At 43.2% G+C, this 26,852-nt stretch overlaps 2 protein-coding genes across 4 annotated transcripts in view; one reads left to right on the top strand and one right to left on the bottom strand.

Annotated features, from left to right (window-relative positions):
- The first annotated feature begins 550 nt into the window (after positions 1 to 550).
- JAM3 (junctional adhesion molecule 3) lies at positions 551 to 8,408 on the top strand. The gene is made up of 8 exons (XM_009642161.2): positions 551 to 659; positions 1,531 to 1,644; positions 2,503 to 2,655; positions 2,890 to 3,092; positions 3,417 to 3,516; positions 3,865 to 3,994; positions 5,199 to 5,253; positions 5,898 to 8,408. The coding sequence occupies exons 1-8, from the start codon at positions 551 to 553 to the stop codon at positions 5,931 to 5,933; spliced, it is 900 nt and encodes a 299-aa protein (XP_009640456.1). The 3' UTR covers positions 5,934 to 8,408.
- A 1,208-nt stretch (positions 8,409 to 9,616) lies between these two features.
- The window catches only part of NCAPD3 (non-SMC condensin II complex subunit D3), a 30,875-nt gene continuing 13,639 nt past the window's right edge, over positions 9,617 to 26,852 (bottom strand). For 2 of the 3 annotated variants that reach the window (XM_035897472.1, XM_035897471.1), the window contains 21 exons: positions 26,285 to 26,419; positions 25,313 to 25,533; positions 23,661 to 23,852; positions 23,224 to 23,321; positions 22,978 to 23,093; positions 21,481 to 21,588; positions 20,816 to 20,930; positions 20,613 to 20,720; positions 19,358 to 19,596; positions 18,549 to 18,628; positions 17,116 to 17,253; positions 16,647 to 16,780; positions 16,304 to 16,503; positions 15,587 to 15,697; positions 14,993 to 15,169; positions 14,048 to 14,217; positions 13,669 to 13,808; positions 13,465 to 13,542; positions 10,502 to 10,576; positions 10,328 to 10,388; positions 9,617 to 10,237 (listed from right to left, as the gene is read on the bottom strand). In XM_035897472.1, coding sequence (XP_035753365.1) covers positions 10,126 to 10,237; positions 10,328 to 10,388; positions 10,502 to 10,576; positions 13,465 to 13,542; positions 13,669 to 13,808; positions 14,048 to 14,217; positions 14,993 to 15,169; positions 15,587 to 15,697; positions 16,304 to 16,503; positions 16,647 to 16,780; positions 17,116 to 17,253; positions 18,549 to 18,628; positions 19,358 to 19,596; positions 20,613 to 20,720; positions 20,816 to 20,930; positions 21,481 to 21,588; positions 22,978 to 23,093; positions 23,224 to 23,321; positions 23,661 to 23,852; positions 25,313 to 25,533; positions 26,285 to 26,419 — 2,808 coding nt within the window. In that variant the 3' untranslated portion in view covers positions 9,617 to 10,125. The remainder of the gene's footprint in view (positions 10,238 to 10,327; positions 10,389 to 10,501; positions 10,577 to 13,464; positions 13,543 to 13,668; positions 13,809 to 14,047; positions 14,218 to 14,992; positions 15,170 to 15,586; positions 15,698 to 16,303; positions 16,504 to 16,646; positions 16,781 to 17,115; positions 17,254 to 18,548; positions 18,629 to 19,357; positions 19,597 to 20,612; positions 20,721 to 20,815; positions 20,931 to 21,480; positions 21,589 to 22,977; positions 23,094 to 23,223; positions 23,322 to 23,660; positions 23,853 to 25,312; positions 25,534 to 26,284; positions 26,420 to 26,852) is intronic. The other variant, XM_035897473.1, reaches the window with a different exon arrangement.

The following is a 26,852-nucleotide window of genomic DNA, read 5'->3' as shown; positions in this document are numbered from 1 at the left end:
CATGCTTGAGCTTTTGTCCCGATGTCAGTCTGGCTGGGACTCTGCCCAAAGAGCTGAACTCTGTTTTCTCCTGAATCGCAGTCCTTTCAGGATTTACTACCTTGCATTTTACACTACCACGCCGAGTCTTAAAATACTTGAACGTCTTCAGCGTACATTAGAGGCCTGGCACATTTCATCTTCTAGGAACTGACCGGAACTCTTGAGGTTGATCTGCTTCCTGTCATTTCCTGATCACCAAATTAATTTGCAGAATAATACATTCGCTCTCGTGTTGTCAGAGTAAGCATTCCTTTACCATCTAAATAAACATAAGGCACAAGGAAATGGCTCGTGCTGGCACTGCTTTTGTGCCATTATGTTAATCCTCATCTTTAATGGCTACTTCTAACAATTATCTCTTCCTGTATTTATACCACAGCTCCTAAATAAACTCAGGCCTGCTGGACCGGCATTAGTAGGCAGGAATAGGTTTTATCTAGGGAAGTCAGTCCTCGTAGCTGGCTGAGAAGATTTCTCAGCAGGCAGCGTGTTTCTAGCTGGGTGACTTATGAGCTGTGCTATTTCTTATTACCTCCTGTTTGTTTTTCCAGGCTGCAGACTCTTGGCTGTGGAACTGACATCCAGCAACACCAAGCCCGTGGTGCAGGAATTCCAGAGTGAGTGCTGCGGGGCCGCGATGGCTGCACTGCCCTCTGCCTGGGGATTTGCATCAGTCCAAACAATTGAGAAAAATTTTGCTTATTGCTCATGGTATCTGGTTTCTTGGGGCAGGCGGGACAACCGAGAGCTGGAGATTCAGAGAAATGCTTAAGAATATGTCTCTATCTCCCCCTGTCTAGCAAAGCATTCGATTGAAATGGTTTCTTGAAGTCCCTTGCAAGCCATTGGCATTGCAAAGTGTCTGCCTGAGTGCTTTTTTGAACTGGATCCCAAAAGGAGGAAAGGCAGTCGCCCTGCAATTAATATATTGGAAAGGGGGTCGGGAAATTTACATTTTATCTTGGCCCTACTACAGACATGCAATGCGATACTGGGTGAGCCACCTCTCAACCCCGCTGCGACGCCTTCTTCTGTAGAGGAGACGGAGATGACAGTGCCTAGTTCAAAGGGGAGCGGGTGTGCTGAATTTATCCCCAGGCACCGTGGTCCTCAGTACATTACCAGACACCACCCAGGGAGATTCTGCATCCCTGACTCACATTGTAGGCTCTGATTAGCAGCAAGACGGTGCTGTGGACTCACCCTGTCATAAGGTCTTGTTTGCCCTAAGTTAGAGCCTGGAGAGAACAGTGTGTTCATTTCTCTCCATAGTTGATATCTGCTTGGCTATTATTTTTGCTGGCCAAAATCCATCTTCCCCAATAGCTCCTGGAACCCAGCAGTGTTTCTGTTTGTGAGGCAGATGAAAGAGAAGGCTTTGCTTTGTGGGCAGCATCTCCTAATAAAACACTGTGCAAGGCTGCTTAAAGCAGAGCAAAAATACAGCTGCTTCCTATTAATCTGTATTTCCTTTATTCCTCCTGCTAGGTGTTGAGCTGTCCTGCATCATTAAATCCACTGTAACCCCAGATCCCAGAATCGAGTGGAAGAAAATCCGAGATGGCGAAACCTCTTACGTATTTTTCGACAATAAAATGCAGGGTATGAAGATTCATTTTTCTTCGATTTCCAAAACAGCCTCAGAAACAATACAACTGAGAGCAAACAAGTCTGTAAAAGGCAGGGCCTCTGCCTGTGTTGCTGCTTTCTTCTGGAACTAGAGTTCAGCAGTTGAAGTGTGAGATGGAGAGGGAGCAGGATGTCCTTTGCTTTCTGCCCTCATTATTGACAGCTCATGGTGGGGAGCCATGAAGAGCTGGAGTGAGATCCTGTGTAGGAGGTACTTTTGGGTAAGAAAGCACACACTACAGCGTCCCTTCTCAGCTCCTGTTGGTCCTTGCTGGAGGTCACTGGGTGTCTGAGCTCTCAGGACCAGACACAGACCCCGCCTGTCTTTCCATGTGGAATCCGAGGGCTCCACCTGCACTTCCAGAAGGGATCTGTCTTGAGCTGTCAGTGCTTACTGCTGCGGTAGCACAGTGCTTTGCAGCATCCTGATGAGAAGCAGGCTCTGGCTTGGTGGTGAAACTCAAACACAGGGCTGCCAGTAGGGCTTGACTCCATCTGGAATTACTCCAGCACTTCAGATGGGACCAACAGCCACATCCAAATGAATCTTCCAAAGGAGACGAGACCTGAGGCTGTCTTGGAAGTCCAACTTCCCCACAGTTCTTGAGATTTGGGGTGGTGCTTTCCAGTTCATCCTCCTATAAGGTTAGCAGCATTGGTTTCCTTTGTGGTCACTGGTGAGAGGAAGGCTCTCAACTTTAAAGCATTGAGTTCCTTTCAGGTGATTCTCTTAACTCCAGAGAGAGTCCAAGATCAACCACTTAATTCAGATGCCTAAAGTTAGTCTGTGTGACTACCCTGAATTTTTTCTCTCTTTTTCCTCTGTATCAGGAGACTTTGTGACTCGTGCAGAAATTCTGAGCCGGACATCGCTGGTGATTAAGAACACCACCCGGATGGACACCGCCACATACCGCTGCGAAGTGGCAGCCCCTTCTGATACTAAAACCATAGATGAGATTAATATCCAGCTTACAGTCCAAGGTATTACTTTAAACCCAGATCCCTCTGCAAGCACTGTTAGCTAACAGAGGCTGTGAGTCTCTCCAGAGTTGAAATGCTGGCTTTCAACAGACTCTGGAATTTGTCATTTAAAACCATCTGGAAATAGTGGAAAGTTTTGATGCCTTTATAGCGCAGCCGTCTTAGAAAGTACGTCAGAAATTATTTAGTTCAACTCAGCAGCTCCATTCACATGGTTTGTGTCTTTTCCCACAGTGAAACCTATGACTCCTAGATGCACCGTGCCTAAAGCTGTACCTGTTGGCAAGACAGCCTCTCTTCACTGCCACGAGAACGAAGGCTACCCAAAGTCCACTTACAGCTGGTACCGCAACAGTGAACCTTTATCACCAGACACGAAATCAAATGCCAAATTCCAGAATTCCTCCTACACCTTGAATCCCACCACAGGCACTCTGGTAATGCCCTTACAGATATAGTCAAGGCTTGCTTTGCTGGACAGGTTATTTCTCAGGTTGCTTGTAAAAGAAAAGAAGTCATTGCATGGCTTTCAAGGAAGGTATAATTTGAAGAAGGTTAGGTGTTCTAGGATCTGGATGACTTGGGAAGGGGAAGGCTAATGATGGAAGAAGATATTACCCTAGCTGTTTGGTTTTGACCACTGCCAATACCGCCTGCCTTTTTAGAAAGTGGGAAGGAAGATGTCTTCGGAGAGTTGCTTATACCCTCCCAATGCCTTCTGTCTCTCACGTCCTGCTCCCCGCTGCTTTTCTCCTCACCAGGTTTTCCATGCCGTGCACAAAGGCGACACAGGCCGTTACTCCTGCATAGCAACAAACGATGCCGGCTTTGCCAAGTGCGAGGAGCAGGAGATGGAAGTCTGTGAGTGGCTCCACATACTTTTCGTTAATGCTGATTAATATATCGCCGTAAATATTGTCATCACCAAGGGGAAAGAAAGGGGGCATCCCAGAGCATTAAGTCTTTCGTGCTTTCTCATAGCCCCAAACACAGGAAGAAAAAGAAAAAAAATCTAAAAATTCAGGGAAACATTAAAACACTGCTCAGATTCATGAACAGTTTTACTCTTGGGATCAGGGACTCATTAGTCCCCTAGGAATTATTGGGGCTTGCTTAAAATATTTGAGAGAGGTCATTTTAGTGTATGTAAAGCTAGAATATTGCTACTGCCTTAAAGAAATACTGGACGATGGCTTCTCTCTTTGCCAGATGACCTCAATATCGGTGGGATAATTGGTGGAGTCCTGGTGGTCCTTGCGGTTTTGGTGCTCATCACTCTTGGTATCTGCTGCGCCTACAGAAGGGGTTACTTTGCAAATAGCAAAGAGAGCGGGGAAAGGTAAGCTGGCATTCAAAGTGTTCTTATACAAGTCTTCGCGCCCACAGCTAGCATGAACTAGTCTGAAGGGTGCCAGAAATTGGTGGCTAAAACATATTTCAGTGCCTGACATGGATGTATTTCTTCCTACCAAAGACCCCAGGCCAACCCTGTTCTTGAAGTATCCGATTCCTCACTGCAAACCCTGCACCAAGCTGAAGGATTATTTGCCTAAGGGAGAATTTTGGTTTGGCTCCTCTTGTGCTTGCTACCAAGACCAGACAGTGGAGTGAAAGCTGTGCTCTAATATCCTATTATTTTGCACAGGAAGGGGAGACCAGCACAATTAAGTGCCTACAGGTGTTTGTCCAATAGGTTATGTGCTGTTGGCATAATGAGGTCTACAATTTAATGAGCAGAGCTCACTGCACAATTAGTTTAAAGCATCAGGACATGCACAGAAAATATATGCAGAAGAGTAGGCTCTCTGCAGGAAATCTCACTAGTTGTGAGAACCTAAATTTGGGATTAAAAACAGCCATTTTAGAATGCACATTAAAACATCAAAAACAACAGCATTAGCATCAGAAACAAGCCTCGATACCCTTACGGAATCTGTAGAAGAGCTAATGTATGTAAAACCAAGATTCTCACCAGACAGATTTGTTCCATGTTAAATGTTGCTTTTCAGCAGAAGTCCTGTCTTTTTTTGTTTGGTTTGGTTTTCAGAAAAAACTCCAATATCCTATTAAATGCAACTGAGGGTTGGCATACACTGGACTTGACAGTCGTACATAAATTCTGGATTCCTATGGGACTGCAAACAAGCGGCACTTTCTTATAATGAAGGAGAATGCTGAAGGCATCTGGCAGTGAAGGTTTAAAATGAACTTTATAATTGCCACAGGAAACAATGCAGGAGGCACACAGAAAGGTAGCACAGGGACCAGAGCAGGAGAGCCCAGGAAAGAATCAGTTAATCTCTTTGCAGAGGGAAACGTACATCAATCTTTTGCCCTGTGCTGAAGGGGAATTTAGAAAAAAATCTCAGTCATGACGAATGATGGAATAAGCACAGATCTATCATTTGAGCAATGAGCTGGGTTTCTCTCTGCTTTCTTTTCATTCGGCTCCTCTTCCTAATTTTCATCTTTCTCAGCACCTCCCCTCCACAATCCTGCAGTCTCCTCGTCCCAGAAATGAGATCTTTTTTCTTTTATTTCAGCTACAAGACTCCGGCAAAACCTGATGGTGTTAACTATATCCGGACAGATGATGAGGTAACAAATGATTTGCATTTAACATCTCTCTGTTCAGGAGAGGAAGAGGGTGGGCAGAGGACTACTAGCTTTTTTAGGGCCTACAGACTTTCTTAGAGTGGGCACCACTCAGAAGCAAGGATGTAGAACAGAGAGAAAGCAGAAGGGTGAAGGCTGAGTCATTTCCTTAGAAACGATGAACAGTTTAAGTTGCCTTAAGTGACTGATGCCAAGAGCTATCAAATGCAGCTCTGCTCTGTCTCAGTTATCTTATGGCTTGACCCCCTTAGGATGAGTTTCATTGGATTAAGTGGGCAGGCCATGATGCTTTTACAAGAGAATTTGCATTTTGGGATTTGAATAGATCACTAAGCTTAAGATCAGAAAAAGCCTTTCCCTATTACAGAGATACTGAAGAAGGAATGAGAAAGTCCCCCCAATGCCTTGATATGTGAGGAGGACAGCAGAAGGAGCACCTGGCCAGTATGACCAGTATCTTCTCCCTCCTTACCGTCTGGAAGGGGGTGCTACCTAGACCGAATGCTAGAAGTTAGGCAGCTTGGATCTGCCCTTCACGGGCATGTTGCAGTGGGGGGCAGGAGGAACAGTGAGGTGCCTGGGAAAGCCATGAGATCCTTCCTACATCTAGGACTGTTTTCTTGCAGGGTGACTTCAGACACAAGTCTTCATTTGTCATATAAGACACCAAAAGAATATTGCAAACCAGCAAAAGCAAGTGTGAAAATACCTCCTCCAGGAACTCAAAGCAAGAGCAAGAGATGAATTAAGTGCGCTTGGAAGAGTTTGGAACACACAAGAACTTGATAGCTAGCTATCTGTATATCTTTTTTTTTTCCTTTGCCAAAGTTTAAAAGTAACTCCTCACTGCCCAACTTGCGTCTCCCTTGCCTCCGGAGATACCAACAGGACCACCGAAACCTGTCCTTGGACGAAGGAAGCGTTTTAATACTTCCCAAGACACTGGGCTGTGGAAGTTTGTGGAATTGCCTTCTATTTGTGCTGCAGGGACACAGCCACCCAAACCAACCAGGGGAACAGCGTTAGGTAAACGCGTAGTAGACATTACTAGTACAAATTACTAGTAGACAAAAAAGGTGCTGATACAGCAAAAGACGGACTTCAAAGAATAAGATTTATCCATGCAAGGGGGAGTCTTCCTCTCAGCAGCTTGTTGCCCAGGCCTGGCTGGTGACTTTTACATATTTGTGATTGTCTTGCGCTTTTGACTCTCACTGCTGAGGTGCAGAGCGGGGTATCTGCACAGCCTACAGCGACAGGGACCGGTACAGTAAACGCAACTAACGTTCTCAGCCCTTTTGTAAACCTACTGACTTGTCGTTACTCCTTTTAACACGAAGCATGGGCAGCATCAGGCCAGAAGGATTGCTTCATGTTCACTGCTTTATAGAAAACCCATTGCACGCAGGTAACCCCTCATCCTAATCTGCACAAAGCAGGCTTGCCTCTCGTGTCTTCTGGGGTTTTAGAGAGGCTTATAGTGGAGGCAGAGAACCTAGTGCTAAGACATCCCTTTCAGGAAAATTAAAGCCAAATACTTTCAGGGGCTAAGATTCCCATAAAAGGTACTGAGATGTCCTCAGGCTTTTTTACCTTCTCCATTTATTTTGTAAAATTCCACATTCTAAATTTTTTGCAAAGATATATTTTGATTACTTCAGAAAAGGTAACATTTCTATTTAAAGTGTAAATACATGATGCCAGCAGTGTTAAAGTAACGTAGCTATTTTTTTACTTTTTAAGCTACAGAGAGGAGCGCAAATGTTGCTATAGTACGGCACTGTCAGAGCATATCAGTATTGTTGCAAAGCGTAATAAAAAACTGCAGGTGGAACAGCATCTCTTTCCTCTTAAGCTAGCTTCAGCAATTTCCTTGTCACAAGAGGTCTTACCAGACACAGAACAGAGTCACTCAGGGATAGTTTTTGTAAATTTATGGCAGGAGCTATCGACTTTTTTATATATAAAACTCACTTTTCTTGCCAGTGACCAACACTTTTGTTTTTGTTGTTGCAAGAAATATCCAGGGATGGCTTTTGGGTTCAGTTCCAACAAGGTGACAGAGTGACTTCAATGTCTGCTACCCCTCTGCAAGTTCCCTAAAGCACTAACACAGTGTGACAGCTATGGCAACTTTACAGGTTTAAACTGCATAGCCAAGGCAACTGTTGCTGGAGTTGGGAAAGCAAAAAGCTCAATACAAAAAGCACTTTTGTAGTGTCAGTTGCAACTTTTCTCTAGATGGTAAAAGAAAAAAAAAAAAAAAAAAAAAAAAAGAAAACAAATCTAGTTCTCTTGCCTTTAGAGAGAATAATTGGAAACACGTTGTTTCCCAGAAACATGTATGTTGATAGTGTTGAACAGCATTGGGTAATAGAAGACTGCAAGATGTGGATGCAACACTAGAACTGTGCTGTGGTTTAAGAATTTTTTTTTAAAGTAGCATAATTTAGTGTTCTTGTATTTCCGATATGAATTGAGTTGTCTTAACTTTTCCTGTATACAGTATTTTGGATACTTGAGGATTTGGGCTGTCAAGTGTTATTTTTTTAGTGTTCTGCATTAATCTGCTTTGTTTCCTAGGGGCCTCGCTGGACATGCCATTGCTGCATTTGTTTTGCCTAAACAAAGTGTTACCACTTCTCCTTTTGCTAATGAAAGGAAAAATAAGGATGGGGCAGCCATAAGCATCTGTTCTCTGTGTAGCTTGGACATTACCACTGCTACCTTGCAACTACATTATGGTTACCTTCTTAAGACACGCTCCTCAACCAAGCCACAAGTTCACTGGCTGCATGCTGCCTCTAATCATTATGCCAGTAGCGAGCGTAACATTCCTTTGCACCTTCTGTATGTCCACTACTCCTTTTCTATGCTGCTTTTAGGATACCTATAATAAGGGAGAGAAAGAAAAGGGTTGAATCAGGGTAGCTCTGGCGCTATGGGAGCACAATCTGCAGTCTCACCATGAGCCAAAGGCAGCCTTCGTGTGAAAAGCCAGCAAGCTAAGAATCAAGACTTACTTTTCAGTTCTAAAATGTGACAGTGGCATCTCTAACGAGAGAAGGGGAGATGATCCCCCCGATACAGCTCATGAGATCTGATTGATGGAATTCATTGTATCATTGTGAATAATATTCAGGTTTGTACTAATGTATTACGTTTAACTTTGCCAAGAATGTTTTACATAAATACCAAGCTATAAAGCATTCTTGTAGGGTTTTTTTTTGTTTGGTTTTGGTTTTGAACAGCCATATTATGGGAAGTTTCTGTATTCAGTTCAGTGAAATAAGGGAGTTTCTTCTGTCAGAGCACTCATTGACTTGTATTGGGCTGAAGGTTACAGAAGGTCCAAGGTATGTTGCTGTTTATCTGTTTATTCCTGGACACGCGTCTATCCCTGGTTCTTCTCTAGAGAATTAATGCTCACAGGGCTCGTCTCAGTGCTGCTCAAGGACAGAACAAAACCTAGAAAAGCACCAACGAGGAAATGAACTATTCCAATTTACCATTCAAAGTGGTTAAATAATATTTTAAGGCAGGAGAGAAGGTACAAAATAAATGGATGTGGCCATAATTGACCATCGCTTAAGCCAAAGCCATTCCATATGTCCCTTGTCCCCAGGTTTTGACTTTGATTTTGAGAATAAAGTTTAACCTTGCTTGAAGGTTTCTCTGATCTTCAGAAACAGAATAGGGAAAGTGAGGGCAGATTATGGGATTTCAGTGCAGGAGGTAAGTGCCTCTTGGAAGGGCTGTGGCAAAAGCATGCTCAGCCTCTTTGTTTCCACTTGTACAGAAAAGCCTACTCCGTTTCTGTTGTTCATGCCCTGATAAGACAAACCAGCATGAATAAAACAGATTCCATTTTCAAGTTTCAATGGAATCTAGGGCGAGCTCTGTAATAGAAGTTAACAACGGAAAAACTTCAGTGAGGTCAACACAGTGAGACTCGGGAATGGTCAGATTCCAGCATTTACACGGCACACTTACGACAAACAGGTTATCTGCACAGAGCACAAAGCTATGCATATGACTTACCAACCTTGATTTTAGTGAGTTACTCATATCCTGCTTGCAGTCACAGAAGAGTCTATATTTAAAAGCTGCCGGGTCCAACATTAATTGAACTGAGTGCCTAAGATACCAGCGACATAGCAGAAGAGACTTTGAGGCTGTGGAAATCTATAGAAAAAAATAATTTCTCTGTCAGATCAAGAAGAGGAGAGAAGCTGTGGGTGGAATTAATTCTATAACCATTTATTTTCATAAAATTTTAATAGTTGGAAATAACATAGTTCAAGAATGGAAATATTCCATATAAAAGAACATTCAGGCTGTTCCATACACACAGGAGTTTGCACAACAAATAAGAGGTGATGTAGCGTGCAATTACCAGATTTAGGGGTGTGGCAGTGACAAGCTGTTTTACCTTTGTTCAAATTAAAGCAACTCTAGTATATAACCAGGAGGGACAATGAGGGATTGAGTGAATAAGCTGAGCCACTCACTTCCCTGCAAGCTGTGATAAATGCATTTATGCAAAGCTTGTGGCAACATTATGCTCTTACTTTTCCAAATGGACAAATTATACATCCTGTGAGTGAAGAGCAAGCCTCCCTTTATGCTGCGGCTTTCTAGCACTCCAGTGAGCTTTGTCAACAGCAGCAGCTTATAATACATACATGCATTAATGCAGGCTCTATATGCCCATGTTCTAGACAGTTTCACGTAAAAACCAAATAAGAATAGATAACGAAGGAAGGACATGTGCCCACAATGATTTACAATTACAGAGGAAAAGGACAGATTTCAGGCAACATGATGATTCTGTACAAAAGTTCAATGAAAGGATCAGTTGTCTGGTTTCAGTGGAGTTCTCCGCTGGGACCGTCTCAGAGGGACACGTTGGCTGCTTTTTTTCCTTGCTGGGGATTCTACTTTCCACTCCCGTGGCAGGGACAGGCTAGAAGAAGGAAGCAGAATGACGACTGATTTTAAAGCACTTTACCAGCCTTTCTCACTGCGATTGCTTTCAGACCTGCATTGAACTTACGGTTTCTCTGGTGATGTCAAGCAGATAATATCTCTTGGCTCATCCTCAGGCTCTTTCTTCTCTGCAAATAATGCATATATTTTCATATTTAAAAAAAAATGCCACAGATTTGATCATTTGGTGTGTCATCGTGTGTCCCCCCCTCCCCAGGTTAGAATCACAAAGATAACTTGCCTGGAGCTGAACCGGGTGTGTGCGTCAAGCTGATGTAACTGACCCCAGCACCAAAAGTCAAGTCATTAATGGTCTCTGAAAGAAAAAGCACATATTAGCAGTCAGCTTGTGACATAGCCAGAGGGCAAGGCACGCTGTAGTAAACACTTAAGTGTCACAGAGTAAGTATATCCAGTTAATTGCAAGCACATATATATCTCCCTTTCCCAGCCCAGCAGATCTCAGTGTCTCCCATCCAGCCTCATAACTACGTGCTGAATCTGATGGGCCATCTGTGCACATCAGCTTCATACTCCAGACTTTCAGCCTTCCCGGTATACGGAGGAAATTAATTTAAATACAGGACCTCAGTCCTGCACCTCCTTGTCCTACCTAGGTAGGAGAGCCACGCTATCCTTTGAAGCTTTGCCATCTTTCACAACATGTTAGATTCGGACCAGTTGCTTTGCCTAGTCAAGGCAGAATACGGGCTCCCTGAAGACTGACAAAGAACCTGAACAGCCCTTCCATAAGGAACTGCCTGCAGCCAGAAAAAGAGGAATCACTTGACAAGGAACCTAGGTAGAATTTAGCTTGCCTGAATAGGCTGGAGTTGTCAGCTGTCTCTTTCCTGTCATTTATCTTAGGAGGGATGTCACAATATTCAGATTTTACTTTACTCAACGCTCTGTTTTATGCTCATGTTTCCCAGACTCTTTCACAAGGAATTAAGGTAGGAAGTGCTTTATAGGGCAGGAGTTGGAAACTCGGCTAAAAAGACTTCTTTCTACAGACTCCTGCTCTTTAACTACTTCCCTGTCCTGGAAGGGAATCACTGAAGCTTGTAGTGGAAATCCAACTTGATCCATCTATCTGGCTTTAGTTGGCCTCTGCATCTCTCAAGACTGGCCTGCCAGTGTCCTGGCTTCGTGCAGCGTGTATCTTAACAAGTTATCTTGGTTAACGAGAAGTTGATGTGAGAGGAAGGACGGGTGTAAGGAAATGGTAGAGAACTGTCATCCAGTAGGAAGCATCCATGCAATCAAAGGTGGTATCTTCACAACGTGTGTTTATGTACCACAGTGGGGCAACCTACGCTTGCCCAGACCCATTTAGCCATTCTCAGCCAAACGAGCAGGAGCTGAGAAGGAGACCCAAAGACAGCAGGGGAGTGACAGCCAGAACAGTCGAAAACGGTCGAGATGAGACAGCTGTTCCTAACTTCTCAAGTACAGAATGGTTTACAAAGAACTGCGTCTCCAATAGTTTCAGAATGATACACCAGAGAAATAAAAATGTTTTATTTTGATTGCCTATCAGCCTGTGAGACCCAGTGCCACCATGCAGATGGCTCAACACACGGTAACTGAAGTGATGATACTGCTCTGTACAGTTTGTCTCCCTGCTGAAGGACACATGCTGCCTCGAAGCAAAGTAGGAATTCAGCCCTAGCACCACTGCAGATTAACATTCTTCCTCCTTTTTCACCATATGGTGCTTCAGAGAAACAGCCGTGCAAGCTTCCAGACAGAGATATGGCGCTTAAAGATTTCCGCTCTCTAAAAACATGCCCCCAATTTTCTTTTGCACAAAGATCGTTGCTTGTTGCTCAGGCAGCAAAGAGAAACATCGAGGCAGACAAATCTAGCCAAACAGCGGGGCATAGAGGGAAGAGAAGGGTCAGATTTTCCAGTGGATGCACATCACTGCCACTGGTTTGCTCTGCCTGCTCGCGGATGTCAGGTATTTGCTGACTGCCTTACTGGCTACACATCGTCTGCTCTCCTGCGTGCCTGCAGGTCAGGTGTTTGCACAGATACAGATACCTATGCTTCTGGAACATCGACCCCTCCCCGCAACACCTCACAACTGCCTGATGAGAGATGGCCTGTCAGACACTCACCTACACTCCCAGCTTAACCGGCGCGCTCTCCAGAGCGCACGAGGGCGTTCATCACACTCACGATTCGCACTACAGCAGAGATGCCCTAAAGGAGTTCAGCAGCGAATTGACGTAAAGGAAGGGAATCTACTGCTGGAGCACAGCTCCATTTGTGTTTTACTATAACTGCCTTTTGCACTTGCAGAAAGCGACACTGCAGAACGCTGCGGGGCTGTCAGAAAGCATTCCAATAAATCCTAACTTTTGAAGGTCAGGTTTTGCAAGATGGCAGCTCAGCTGCAGCGGACATACACACAGCAGACTCTCACAATTTGCGTAGTAGAGATTCCTCTCTGTGTATTTTTATTTTAATTTCCACAGCAGAGTAAAAAAACCAAATAATTCCTTCTCCAATGCTCAGTTGAGTTCTCCCTTAGGGTAGAACATACACACAGTCAGAAATGACTATGCAGGTTACTAATCCCACTCGAGCACATCTCTCTGTTCTCTTGCGATTGTCACAGGTCACTGCCTGCTCTAGAAGCAGGTCGTAGCTCACCTGAGATCCTTTGTTTGGACAACAGGAACCCCCTATCTTAGAGCTGCAAAGGACAAGACCTTGAGTATTTTCCTCCACAGCAGGGTTCGTAACTCAGTCTGAAAATGTTAAGCTATGCCTCCAGAGTTAAGAAGAGCAAATGCCTCAACGCAACAGAATCTTGCACACTTTGGGCGACGCAAGCTATTAAGGAACCACGACAACACTCCTCAGCACCCCAAAGCTGATGAAGGAAGAAAGGGCAGTAGCTCTGCTACCTCAGCAGCCCAAAATAAAAGCTCTCCTGCAATGACGCAATCTTATAATACCCTGTGTCACGGAAATGGAGACCCCGCTGGACTGTCCTTTCCTATGTACCTCATTCATCTGAGGCCTTCCATTTCAGAATGGTTCTTATTTGCTACAACCATTTAGATGAATACATAATCTATAGCTATCAATGACTAATTTTCTCTGCTCTTTAGGGGAGCCATGCATTGCTACTTCTCTCAGAGAATGAGTATTCAACCCAATTTGGAAAGGGTTTCTTTGCGTTATACTTACGTTCTGGTGTGCTGATTGCACGTCCCACCACAGAAACATTTTCTCCGGTAGACTGTTGATTCAGGCTTTGAAATGATACTAGAAATAACAAGGAAATAATTAAGAATAGAAATGTATTTACTCAGAGACCTCAAGGGTCTAACAATCAGGCTATGTCAACTAGATCTAGTCCAATGCCAGATCAGTTTGCAGCAAGCTTCCTACCTCGCTTGCTGCCAGCTGCACTTGATGGAAGTGATACAGCCGATAAACTTCCTCCAACACTCTTGCTGCGTTCCTTGCTTCTGGCTTCCATTGCTTTCCTGGCAGAGTTCAGGATGGCAAGTGTGCTCAAGGATGCTGGCCTACAGGGCAAAAACCATGACAGAGACAGTGAAGTGATTTCCTTCTGCAAGCCCAGATGAGAAACACGTAATGAGGAGAGAGACCTGTCCCCTCCCAATCCCTTACGATCCTAAACACCAAACGTAACGGAGATTATGCTGCAACACCGGTGACTTTTATGCCACTAAGTAAGGAGTGGATAGGCAAAGCAATGGCCCTGCAGAATATCATAACCAGTAATATAAACAGAAACCCATACCTGTGACCGAGTAACGGCTTTTTCAGATCATCAGCACCAGGTATAGCAAACTCAGAAGGCACAGAGGAACACCTTGATCCAGGTGGCAAGGACCGCCTCCCACTTACAGGAGAATGAGCATTATTATTCCAGCCACCAGAAGGTACAGCTGTCTCCAAAGATGGAGGTGGCTACAGAAAACAGGAGAAAAGATCATATGTCTAACAACGGACACAAGTGTAGAAAACCCTAGATACAAGATGCTTAGGCCTATGTGCTGTGTGACTAAGAACTGCCCTTTGTGTGATGGACGTAAAGGGGTGCTAGGGAGAAAGGATTTATCAGCCAAAATTTTAACAAGAAGCAGATAGGAAGTTTTGATGGGGATACATATGTCCTAGTTTAGAGGTCTATATATAGGTGCTCTTTTAAAGTCAGCAGAAAGAGAAAGGCAGGGTAGAAGGGGTAGAAGTCATCTCATCTTAAGGTAGGTATCTAAAATAGTTCAGGACAACTGACCCCAGCACACAGTTATTTCTTTACATTGACTTTAGAAGAGGATCTGCATGACTAGGGCAGATATAAGTTTCCACTCCGTATACATCTAAAGCCAGACAAAATGAACCCTTTTCTTTTTGATTTGTTTATCATCTGTTTAGCACTCTGGGAAGAGAGAGCAATACAACATGTAAGCACAGCCAGTGGCCAATTAGATTTGGTTTCCCCTCGAAATTGAATCCTTTTTACATTAATTGTTTGCTGCTCCTCTTTGCCTAACTTGTGGTGTTTGTTGTCGTTCTAAGCGTATTAAATGACTCTGAAACCAAAGCTTCTGTCAGCAAACGTGAAGAAGCATGAGAACATTACATAACCATTCTGTTAAAAGTGCTGTAACCAAGTCCAGAGACATAGAGAATCTGGGCATTATGCGTACACAAACTTTAGCAGAGGAGACAGTACACCTACAGAGATAGTGGCACCAACAACCTCTGGCTGCGCTGCCGAGACCTGCTCTTGGTCTGACTCCTTCTCCCTGGCCAGCTGCTCTTCATATTTCTTCATATCGTACTCCAGCTCGGCTGCCAGCTGCTTGTCCACCGCAAAGAAGTCTTTGATTTCGTTTCGGTAATCTTGCATCATTTCCTGGAGCAATAAGGAATGTTTAAACTCTTTCAGAAATCTCTCCTGACTACTGATTCACGTCTCCATTCAGATCACAGCTGCTTAAGTGCAAAAGGAAATACCAGTTGGTAGAGCAGAGGTGTTTTTAACAGACTAAGAGTTTCGATTCCAATTTGTACTTCAGAACATGAAAAAGCTTTCCAGCATTCAAGCTTTCTGCCCACGTTCCACTGAGGAGGCTCACACGTAACACACTGTGAGATCCTTATCTAAAATCCCTCCACCTCCCACATTATTTAACACAGTGGCAGTGTCACAACATCATCTGCCTTCTAAATTTCCTTCTAAGAAGGCTGTTCGTTCCATTACTGGTTGCACATCTAACACATTAACTCAAGTGAGTTAAAAAAACTCCAACAAGAAAACACTTCCCCTTACCCGTAGGTAGTTCATAAGGTCCCTAAGAGCTGGGATCCTCTTCTGCTCCATCAAAGACTTCAGTGATGTAATTATTGGGATGATATTTTCTACAAAGTTCTTCTTTTGAACCTTAGTTTGAACAAGGTACAGTTACACAATGCAATAAAAGAGAAGCCACTCTGATGAGATGATGAACGGCCTAAGTGAGAGGAGTCATCACTCCACAGCAAGGGAATTACCGCAATTAAGCCTGCTCTTATACATGCATGTACACAGGCTTTTAACCTAAGTGGGGTCTTTTAAGATAGATCACTAATTCAGTCAGTTCTCCCACTGAAGGCAAATTGCCAAAGGGTGCACCAAAAAAACCATTGTTACGCTCAAACGTTTTACCAGTAAGAGATCTGTGGAACAAATGGAGCCTAGCATAGCTTCCCTGACTTCAGATGAAATGCATTTCTGATCACTCCAACTCACCCCCCTCAAGTACACGCATCCTTCACAAATATATCCTTAATGTTTTGTTTTTACAACACACGGTGCTTCCACAGGTGCCCCCAAGATCACAGTAGGCCTACGGATAGAGCCTGAACAACAGCCTACAGGCACAGTATGCCATTGGCATCGCTACGTTACTTGGATAATTTTTGCACAAGTTTCTCAGTCACAGAAAGATAAAATTCCTCCCAGTACAGCAGCCAGCCCTCTTCCCACACCAGATCAAGTGCCATTCACCTGCGAGATGAGCTTTTTTTGTGCCACCTGCATGACAGCATTGGCCATTGCCATTTCGTCTTCATCAGGCTGAATGTCTTCATCAGGTTTTGATCTCATGGTTGATAGCTTGATTTCTTTGCAGCTAAGGACTGCAAACGTATCGGAGAGCAGCTCACTGGCTTCCAGGTCCAATGGAAGGACCTTATCCACAAAGCATGCTGGAACGAAATAATAAGTAGTATTTTACTGGGAACAGCAGTGCCAGTAAGGCCAGGAAGATAACATGGCTGGATTGAGAGCCTAATGGTTTTATATAGACATCAGCTCTTTGTTTGCCAGATTTTTAAAGACAGATCCTTACCTAGGATGCTATGGCTGATCTTTGTTGTAAGGCTGAACCTCTGCTCATCTGTGAAGTGGTCTAGCAGGAACTTGTAGATAAACATCCTTTTCTCTTTGTTATCTTTCCCCTTCAGAGAGAAGAGATTCTTCGCCCTGTGGTAGAGCAAAGCATTTTACTTGGGCCAAGTCACATGTGAACTCACAGAAATAGTAAGGCTTTAAATCAGCAAGGAATATTTGAATGTCACTTTCAAGACCCATAAACCTGTTAGGATACCACACACTCCTGCAGATTACACGCAGAAGTCCTCCCAGAAGTGTCACTGGGAAGGCAGAACACTATTAATTTAACACTGTTTCCCCTAGCTGCTTTCACCCTATTGCATACATAATTATAAAGCACCAGGAGCTCTTTGCTGCGACCAAAAGCTGCATGGCCAGACAGCCCATCATTTAGCAAAAAGGAGATACAAATGTACTCAACTGACCGCGCACTCTGGGGGAACCTGTTGTACTTCTCATGTTTCTCATAGCTATTGAAATGGAAGATGCACTCAATGAAGTGTTGGGAGAACATGACTGGATTCCTCTTCAATAAGAGATGCACCAGGCAGAACTCTCCAAACCTAGACAGGAGAAAAACAAGAAACTTATAAGCAGGTAGCTTCTAAAAGCCACCCCTGCAATGCAACGTAGGGGTCACAAGCTGTAAAGCAGGGGGATGGTTTTCCTCTGCCAAGTCTCCCTCAATACCACATTTAATTCTTGCCCAGCTCCGTCTGGGTTTGAACAAGGATACCAGCTCATTGACTTTTTTCATCCAGAAAGAGACAGACGCTTTCAGCATCCACAATACTATTACATTTTTTTGCCATTAAAGTAAACAGAGACAGAAATAAATTTGAACTTGAATCCAGGCGCAACACTTTCATTATTTAAATAACTTAAGTTCCATTGTGGCTGAGACACAGTACTTTGCAAAAAGTTAATCACCAGAAGTCCTGCAAGAGCTGCAAGTCAATCCCAGACCTGAAGAACGTGTTTTTGTCTGGATGCAGCTGCTGAATGCAGATGCAAAGAAAAAGGTTCCCAAAAAAACAGCATCATGTTCCTTAGCTAAGGCTCTAGGAACAGGATGTTGCAATGTCACCATCTACTGGAAAGACATTTTTACATATTAAAAACTCACTGAGGAGAAAAGAAAGTGTGAATATGCCCTAGCAAGCAATGACAGGCTGATGGCCCTGGGAACACCAATCTTCAGATGGATCGCTCCAGGTAAAAACAAGTAGCAAGGTGTCCAAGCCTCCTCTGCATTCAGCATCCCCACACGATCTACCATCCCTAGAGAAACCTGCCCCACTCTCATTTCGCACGTAACAGAGCAGCTTGAGACTTTGAAACCTACAAAAACTTCAGAAACATGCACTTAAAGCCAGTGTGCATAATTCCTCTTACACGTCAAGGTATTACAAAATGTAGTAGAAAGCTTAAAAAGATAAGGCATGCCATATAAGAAAAAGGAGAATATTTAACCCTATTCCTAAAACAAAACCAGCACTCAAGACAGAGCCTATCAGAAAACCACGAGGAAGACTTCATAAAGGCTTGTTTCAAAAATTCCTTTTTTCTGGATAACTGAGTCAAAACCAGAGCAGAGATGCCAGTTTTGTAGACAGCCAAGAACCCAAAGCTTGCTACTTCGGGACCTTCAAATGACTTGGAAAGAGGTTCACCACTCCTTTTCTACCACTGCAGACCCTAAAGCGAGAACAACTGTAGAAGTGAAGAGGTTAATGGGATAATCATCTGCTCTCTCACTGAAATTTTTCTTTGCAAGCTGAAGGTGCAAGACTGAGACTGGTTTTGAGTACATCTCTGATCTTCAACTCCTTCATTATTTTAGAGGTGAGTATTTTACCTGGCAATATCCGGATTTGGATCCACCAAGACACTGACAAAACGGAAGAAGAGACAATCTTTCCATTTCACAAACTCCTCCTGTAAGAAATCAGCAGACAATAAATTATCAACCTGAAATAGGAAAAACCTAGTGTGAACCTTCAGACTGTAGCCAGGACAATATCTAATGGAGCCTAGCGGGATGTACCTCAGGCAAACAAGCAAGCAATACAACTTCAGCTGGAAGTAGACAAAATAAACCTCAAGAAGACAATGTTTTGAAGGATGCTTTAAACAGCATAAATGCCACAATGGCAAGCATCCAGGTTTACCACATATATCCATAAAGAAGTAGAAACATGAAATCTGCTCTCCTATCCCAAGGCACACATGCTCTTCAACACTGTTCTCAGAGCCAAATGCACTCCAAATCTGCTGTGGTTGGCTTCATATGAACATTGGGAAGGCAAACATCTTGAGCCTCTCAATACGTACAGAACAATAAGCAGAGGAAAAAAAGGTGCTGGGGTGATTGCTATATTCATTCATATAGGAGTGAAATGGAAGGGAATTCAAAGAAAGAAAGAGAAGACAAGAAAAAAGCTAACCACTGACTAAAAATCATCTCATGATCCAACTGTGTTAAGTGTCCTCCATAAGATTTCTGCCTAGCTAGCAAAGAAAAGCAGTAACAAAATACATAGTTTAGTCTTCTTGATTAAGTATAGGTTAATCAAGGTACAAGCAATACACCCGTTGGTCAGGTTGCCAGCATTCAGCACAGAGGTCCTTGAGGGCTGTCAGATACGTGCTGAGGACCTCATTTACCTGCAGAAGGTTGGTAAGCAGGATCAGCGTCTGCTTACGGATGAAGGGATTTGGGTCCTTCAGACACAACGAAATGTTGGGAATGTATCTGTCCACCATGGACGTGTAGCGGATACATAGATCACACATAACGATGACAACGTTATTGCGAACAGCCACATCACGTGACACCTCCAGTTCTCGAGCTAGAGCTGCGATGCATTTCTTTGCCAGATCCTCATGCTGTAAACACAATTTACCTGTGAAACAGAGACGAGACTGTCAGTGCTGTGAATGTATTCTTCTCCCTAACCACCACAGCCCAGCTTACTGCGTCCTTTGAGTCCAATATGAGCCAAGACAGGAATCGGGAAGTAAACAGGGGAATAAACAAGAAACACACGCTGAAACTTGATGAGCAATCTGCACGATCTCTCAAAGAAATGATACTTCAAGGAGTTCTTCCAAACTCCTCTTAGACCTATAGTGTGGGTCTCTATGCCAAATTCCCTCCTTCACAGAGAACTATTTCTGTGTACAGGGTATTATTCAAAGCAGCTAAAAAGAACAGCCCCAGCTGTCATAGGCAGGGAGACACCCACCTCTAAGAGCATCACTAAACCAACTTAATATAACATAGCCTGCATTCTACCATTACTTCTCCCTGTTTCTAAGCTCTGTACAGAAGTATTAAGCTTCCCAAAGCAGTTAAGGAAAGAATAATACTATCTGTCTGCAAGAAAAGAGACTTGTTCCTAACCACAGAGGTACTACAAACCCAGAAGTTTCACTTAGTACTCTCCATTATACTGGAGATACAGATGAGAGCAGGCTTCTATCACAAAGCAGCTCTTCGTTCACGCTGAGGACAAGTAACTATGTGCAGTCATTCTGCTCTAAACAGCACCAAAAGCACCAAGTTTTCTTCACCCTCCCTCCGTTGAGCACCTTATTACGTGTAAGATGATCCTTCAGCCAGACAGCAACCGACTTCGAGTACAAGGACTGTACAATTCTGAGGGACTTTGCTAATTATTAATCCCTATTAATGCATTCCCCACCTTGAGAAGCAGTCACATAGATGGCAGTATTTTTATGGTTTGTGCTACTTGTTACCATGGATATTTGCATTGCTAAAGGCTATGAGCTGAGGAATGCAAACACTGAGCACTCTGGCTATCTGTTACAACTGACACAGCTTTTGAGCAGAACTTTAACCAGAAAGGCTGAGAACTGGATACACGAGGGCATGCTTCTACTGCAGGATGGCACTCACCTAGAGTAATGAACGCGTGAGCTCTGACCACTGGAGGCATGACTGATCCTCTGAACTGGGACAGCGGTTGGGAAGCTGGAATTTCCTCGCCATCTGGACAACTAGACACTAGGAAAGAACAGGTCGGGAATGAAAACATGTTTTTCTAGTAAACGGTGTTGTCTGTAAATGCAAGACTAAAGGCAGTAAGGAGAGTGCCTCACATTGGTCCTCGTTGACAGAAGAAGCCAGAATGGACTGAATCAAAAGAAAAACGCGTTTCTCCACTCTGGCTGGACACAGCTGTGCAGCCTCACCCAAGATGAAGAGGTGCCTCACCTACAGAGATAAAGCAACGCTGCAGTCAAACGGCAATGGCTGAGCTGCAAATTAAGTCAGCAGGAGTCGGTAGGGTACTTCTCCAAAAACAACCTAAAATTCCCTCAGTCCTTTCAAGAAGGCAGTGGCTAGAGAACAAAAGGTGAAGCTTTGAAACAGAAACTGGGTGGAGGTGTGTGTGTGTGTTTAATACGCTGTAACTCCCCCACATTTACTAATAATATTGAAATACTCCTCAAAGCACTCTATGCGCTTTACAGACTTATTTCCCAAACAGCTCATCTAAGAAGTATGAATGGAAAAGCAAAGAAAAAACATGTCATTTTGTTAAGAATACACGGGGTATCATATCCTTAAAGCAACTGCTGAGGTATAAAACTCTTGTATTCTCCCAGGCCCATAAATATCAGGTTTCATGACAAGCTTACACACAAGGCGTGCACATCGGTATTTTCCTATGTAACACAGTTACTGGCACAAACTTGAAGGAACACCAATTTCAAGTGCACCTACATCCTGTAACCAGTCTGTGAAGGGGAACCAAACTTACCAAGAGATCTTCTTGCAGCTGCTCTGCTCCATCCTCTTTGAGGACTATATTCGAAATATAGCTTTCACAGGTGGATACTAAATCTCCACACACCTGGTTGAGCAGCTCCTGTTCCATAATTAAACAAAATTAATTTGGCACTTTATTAATTAAACAAAATGGAGCTGCAATATCTGTCCCCACATGAATCCCTAATCCGAAAGTCCTCATATGCTTTTAATAACCTAGGTCCTATTGAAATCAATCAGACAGTGCCTTAGAGCTTTAAAATTCTTCCTGCACATCAAAGGCTGTGTGCAAGTGTCAAAACACCTTGGAGAATCTGTCTTTTAATGATCCACAGGCCTAAGTTTACTTCATTATAGAAACCACACAGATTTAAACAAAAAGGACTTAGGCGACTGTTTCATGTATATCCAATGCATTTGAGGTTGTCCGTGTGAATTTTTAAATGTTGTTTGTAAAGTGCAGTTCCATTCAAATGAAAGCTTGATGCGAATTCCAGAGGGTGGAGGGGAAACAAAAAAAGCTAATCTTCTATCAGACTGTGATGAAAATAAAGCATAATTTCTCTTTTTCTACCAGCTAAAACTGGTAATGTAAGAAACTAAATTCATATGGCAGCTGTTAGAACTGCTAAAGTGACCAATGGACAGGAACACCTGCATTTGGTTGTAAGCCAACATACTGGGATGACTATACCTACAAGGGAGGATTTTCTGACTGTCAGTTTAAAAAACCAGAAACCATCAACCCACCCTGGCTTCCGAAGCACAGAGCGTGCAGCTTTGCATACTGTTTACTAAACTTTATTGGGACACCTATTATAAAATAGCTGTCATCAATATTGAAATAGAAGTATAACACATACACAAAGAGAAATTGTTAGCAAGATCAGTTTCAGCTTCTTTGGGACTGTGCTCAGGCTGAGATCTCTACTTTACCAGCAAAAGGTAGCCTACCATCTCACTACAGGAGCAGAACAAAGCCATGGCATAAAACAAATGGTGGCAAAAAAACGTGCAAATGATGCGTTACTAACTCTCTGTTTGGTCCCATGAAAAAGGTCTAGAAAATACGTGTATCTACAGCAGCTCTGATATAGAATACTCAGAGCTTATAGTATAAAACTATAGCTTCAAACTGGACCAAGCCTGAGAAATAGCTGATATAAAGGCACAGCAATAGGTCTCCTTTGGCAATTTGGTGAACTTTGACAGAAGGCAAATGCAAGGTATTTGGGGGGGGGGGGGGGGGGGGAACCTTCTGAAGAAAGGAGATTTCTTACAAGTCCATCCTTAGCTACAGGACGCTCTCCAGCACGACTGCAGTAAAGCAAGTAAGAGAGCTGAGCAGGACAGACTCAAGTTGCTGGAGTCAGACGCTCTTTGTTTAGAGAGCTCATCAACGGACAGCCTGAAGACAAAAGCTGCCTTCAAGAGAGAGCCCTCCTAAGTGCAAACCAGGCTATTTTAAAAGACACATTTTAAGTCACACCTGTGCCTCCTCCGGCACATCTGCATACGTGTGGCAGAGCTTCTGCAGAGTTTCTATAGCTGGGCTAATCACCTCCAAGGGACACTCAGATTCCCTCAGCCAGCACTTGATATTATCTGAAAAAGAGATCACGCACATAAAATGAGCATTTGCTAACCTTATCAACTGCTTACAGAGAAGAAATAACTGATAAGATGAGAGGCATGAACACTGCCTTCCCCTCTGCAGCTTCTCAGGGCCACTCACCAATCAGCCTCTCACAGGTGCTTTTAGGCAGGTGCTTTGCAACATGACCGATGACAGACAGTATATGTCCTGTAGTACCAGGGCCCACGTTCTGCTGCCTGAAAAACAGCCGAGCAGACAAACTAACACTGATGCTAAGGAACAACGCCAAATCACAGTGGAAAACTCCTTTCATCTGGGACATGCATTATTAAGGCAGACCTATCAAACCAAATGAAAACTCAAAAAGCTTAATTTAAGAGTTGGTTCCCGCACGAATCCATGGGCCCCTGCTTGCCTCCTAGCTGCAGAACCGATTGCCAGAATAAAGAACTGCGATCGAAGCCGCTAAACAGCAATCCGCCTGTGGAAGGACAGTGCACGCTTGCTTTGTTCCTCCTCTTCCCCCCCATCTCTTTCCTGCAGAACAGAGGATGGAGTTCAAAGCACACAGATACCTGCTGACATTGTACCAGGATTCAATGATCTTGGAATAATCCAGCTTGGGTGAAGAACCCGCCACCTTAGCAAGCAACATCCAGGCCGGCACAGCATGCTCCGTTTCCACATGAGACATGACATTGTTAATGAAAGTGGAGGTGAACTTATTCTGTCTGGACCACACATGAAAAGCTTTGTTCAAGTAACGGCTACGAGGAAGAAAGAAAAGATAAGTTAGAGAAGTAAACAAAACACTTGGTCTTGGAAACTGGCAGTAAAATCCAACATCCCTGTCCAGATACACTGGGCAACACCACAAAGCTGCTATCACTTGGCATTCCCACTACTCAGAATACGCAGGGATCTCTACTACATGTTTTACTAGCAATATTTTCAGTCTTTCAGGTCATAATCCTCACACGCTACAGACCTGGTGTACAAGCGTGGATTTAGTGGTCCGTGTCAGTAAGACAGAGGGTCCAACTGATACCATGACACGTCAAGAACATACAATTTCAGCAACCTGTAACAAAGACTTTCTAGTAGTTGTTATTTAATACCCATAATGGGACAGGATACAGTAATGGTAAGGCACCATAACTTGCTCATTTTTCTATTTAACCCTAGTTACCTACTTCACATTGAAAGAGTTCTGAGATTTATCAAGCCACAAGGTACTCTAAGGTCATGAAGAAGAAGGTGCCATGAATCTGCAAACTGTGTTATAAAATAGCCCAATTTAGAACACGGGCAGTTTCACAGATTGGCAAGGCAGCACAACCATTTTCTATTTCTGAGCTATTATGCCCTGTTGACTAATAAACATACAGCTGTCTTTAATCAATGTTGTGTCCTTGTCATACTGTGTGTCATCCCATTTCTTCTGCTTCTTCCCACAGCATTCTGCAAAAGGCAGAATAATTCTATTTGTCATAAGACAAGTAACATATTGTACATCAGAATTAATAAAAGGCGTTGTTCTCCTTTCTTTATATATCCTCTCTTACTTCTGTCATCAGAACACCTCCATTTGACTTAAATATTCATGCTGCTATCAACACATCAAGAACAGCATGCAACACTCCTGTATGCGAACACTCGAGTTCAGGGAGAGAGCACAGGTAACAAGAGCAGCAAGTGAAAATACTTGACACAAAGGAAAATTGCACTCTTCTCGCCAACTGCCACCTTGTCCATGCCCGACAGCTCCTCTGTCCCAGGAACTGCCAAGAGCAACACAAGCACCTCACAACACAACAGTTTCCACCTCTAGCAGTAATATGCACTTACACTGACTGTTTCAAGCAGGGAATTCAAATAGCTTTAAAAAAACCCCAATAAATTTAGTTTCTTGTCCTTGCACAGTAGACAGCACCTGCATTTAAACAATATGTAAACTATGATACCTAACGGTCTGCGGCCACACAGTGAATGAGAGTGCTGAGAGTATAAACTCACACTCTTATCTTAGTCCTCCAGTCAATAGGCAATTTCCTTCTGTAAAGGAAAGGTTGCGTATTCTAACAGGATTGAAAGTAAAAAAAAAAAATTCTGGCTTCTGTCCCTGAATGCTAACATAGTAAAGGCAATAAAAACATCCGACACGTTGGACAAAGGGCTGTTACGGAAAAGCCGTCAGAGCCCACAATGAAGGGAAAAATGCGCTTACTTCAGCTCCTGGCTTTCTGAAGTCAAGAGGGTAAGGAGATCCCATGCTAGAGCCTGCTTTTCATCTTCATTCCTGAATTTATTATAACATTTTATATGTTGCAACAAGAGTTGATCAAGGCAATCCAAGGCCTTTTCTTGGACAGAACTTTCAGCGTCCATCACAACAGGCACCACTCCATTTAACCAGGCCTTCTGCACCAGAACGTTATTGTGCTGAGACTGAGAGAAACACACGTATTAGAAACATTTTAAAATCATTATAGAATTCTATATGTATGGGCAAGATCAGCAAAGGCCTAGTAACCTCCAGATTCAGCTACCAACTTTGAAAATGAATTGTAATAAACCCCAGCATACTGTTCAACCAAGCACTGCCACGTGGCAGCACATGGGACAAGGGAACTTGTATCTCCTTGACACCACGAGGTATTTGATCATATCTATGATCAAGCTCCCTGGCGCTTCTGCTAAAGTAGTGTAATACTTTGTTTTGAAACCTTATAAATAGTTATAACAGTATCGCAATAAAGCTGTACAGCAGATGATTTAACACTAAAAAAAGAGCTTTACTTAATATAAACCCTATGCTCCAAGCCTAAGTTACTAACCCTTTGTGAATAAATAGAAAAGGAGGAAAAATATTGCAGTGCTATCATCTACGCATTACATGTTAGTAAAGTGATTCAGATTTTTTTTTAACTTGAGAAGGCCAGCAACATAAACATTTTCTCCATGACACATAAATCAACAGCCAGGAAAATAAATGTTTCCAACAGTTGGAAGCATCCTACATAACTCACAAGTATGTGTAAGAATGAGTCATGACTTCCAAGTCAAAAGGTAATAAAATTAAAATGTGGTCATAAAATGAAATTCACTGAATGAACGCATTTGTCTGTTTCCTCCTCCTTTTAACCCACATTTCGCTCATCTCAGGTCTGCATAAGAATTCATGATATTTTTTTCTCACCACAAGGAGCTCTGTTACAGACTGCAAGGCCTGCCTCCGCACAGAAACAGCAGGGTCCCGGCAGCGGTCTTGAAGAGTGGACAAATCCTCTTCAGTACAAGGGATCACTTTGTGCTTCAGGATGTTCGTAAAAACCTGCAAGTCAAATACCAGCCTAACTTTGTAGGGAATACAGGCCATGTGCATCGGGGAGCAAATCAAAAATACAATTTACCCCCTACCAACTTTAACTAGAGATTAATTTATCTCACCGAGAGCGAAACACATTAGCACATTAACAATTTATGAGTACTGGGCACAACCAGAGACGGAGAATGAAACAGAAAGCATCTTTTCACTCATTCCAATTTTATAACAGCATTTTAATAGAGTGAATGTCACAATTTCCCCTTGAAAATAATGCGTCTGTTGTACGAACCATGTCTTTTACCTGGTAATAAGGAAGAGGGAACATATATATATTTTTTTTTTAATCAAAAAGCATCAAACCAAAACAATTGTAAAGCCGTAACTTGAGAAGCTAGAATCAGCGTGTGAACTGATGGGGATGAGTTGGGGTGAAGACGAT

This window comes from Egretta garzetta, unplaced genomic scaffold, assembly GCF_000687185.1.
Source record: "Egretta garzetta isolate BGI_Z169 unplaced genomic scaffold, ASM68718v1 scaffold207, whole genome shotgun sequence".
NCBI classification, from domain to species: domain Eukaryota; kingdom Metazoa; phylum Chordata; class Aves; order Pelecaniformes; family Ardeidae; genus Egretta; species Egretta garzetta.
The sequence above is the reverse complement of the archived record's forward strand: the minus strand, read 5'-3'. Positions and strand labels throughout refer to the sequence as shown.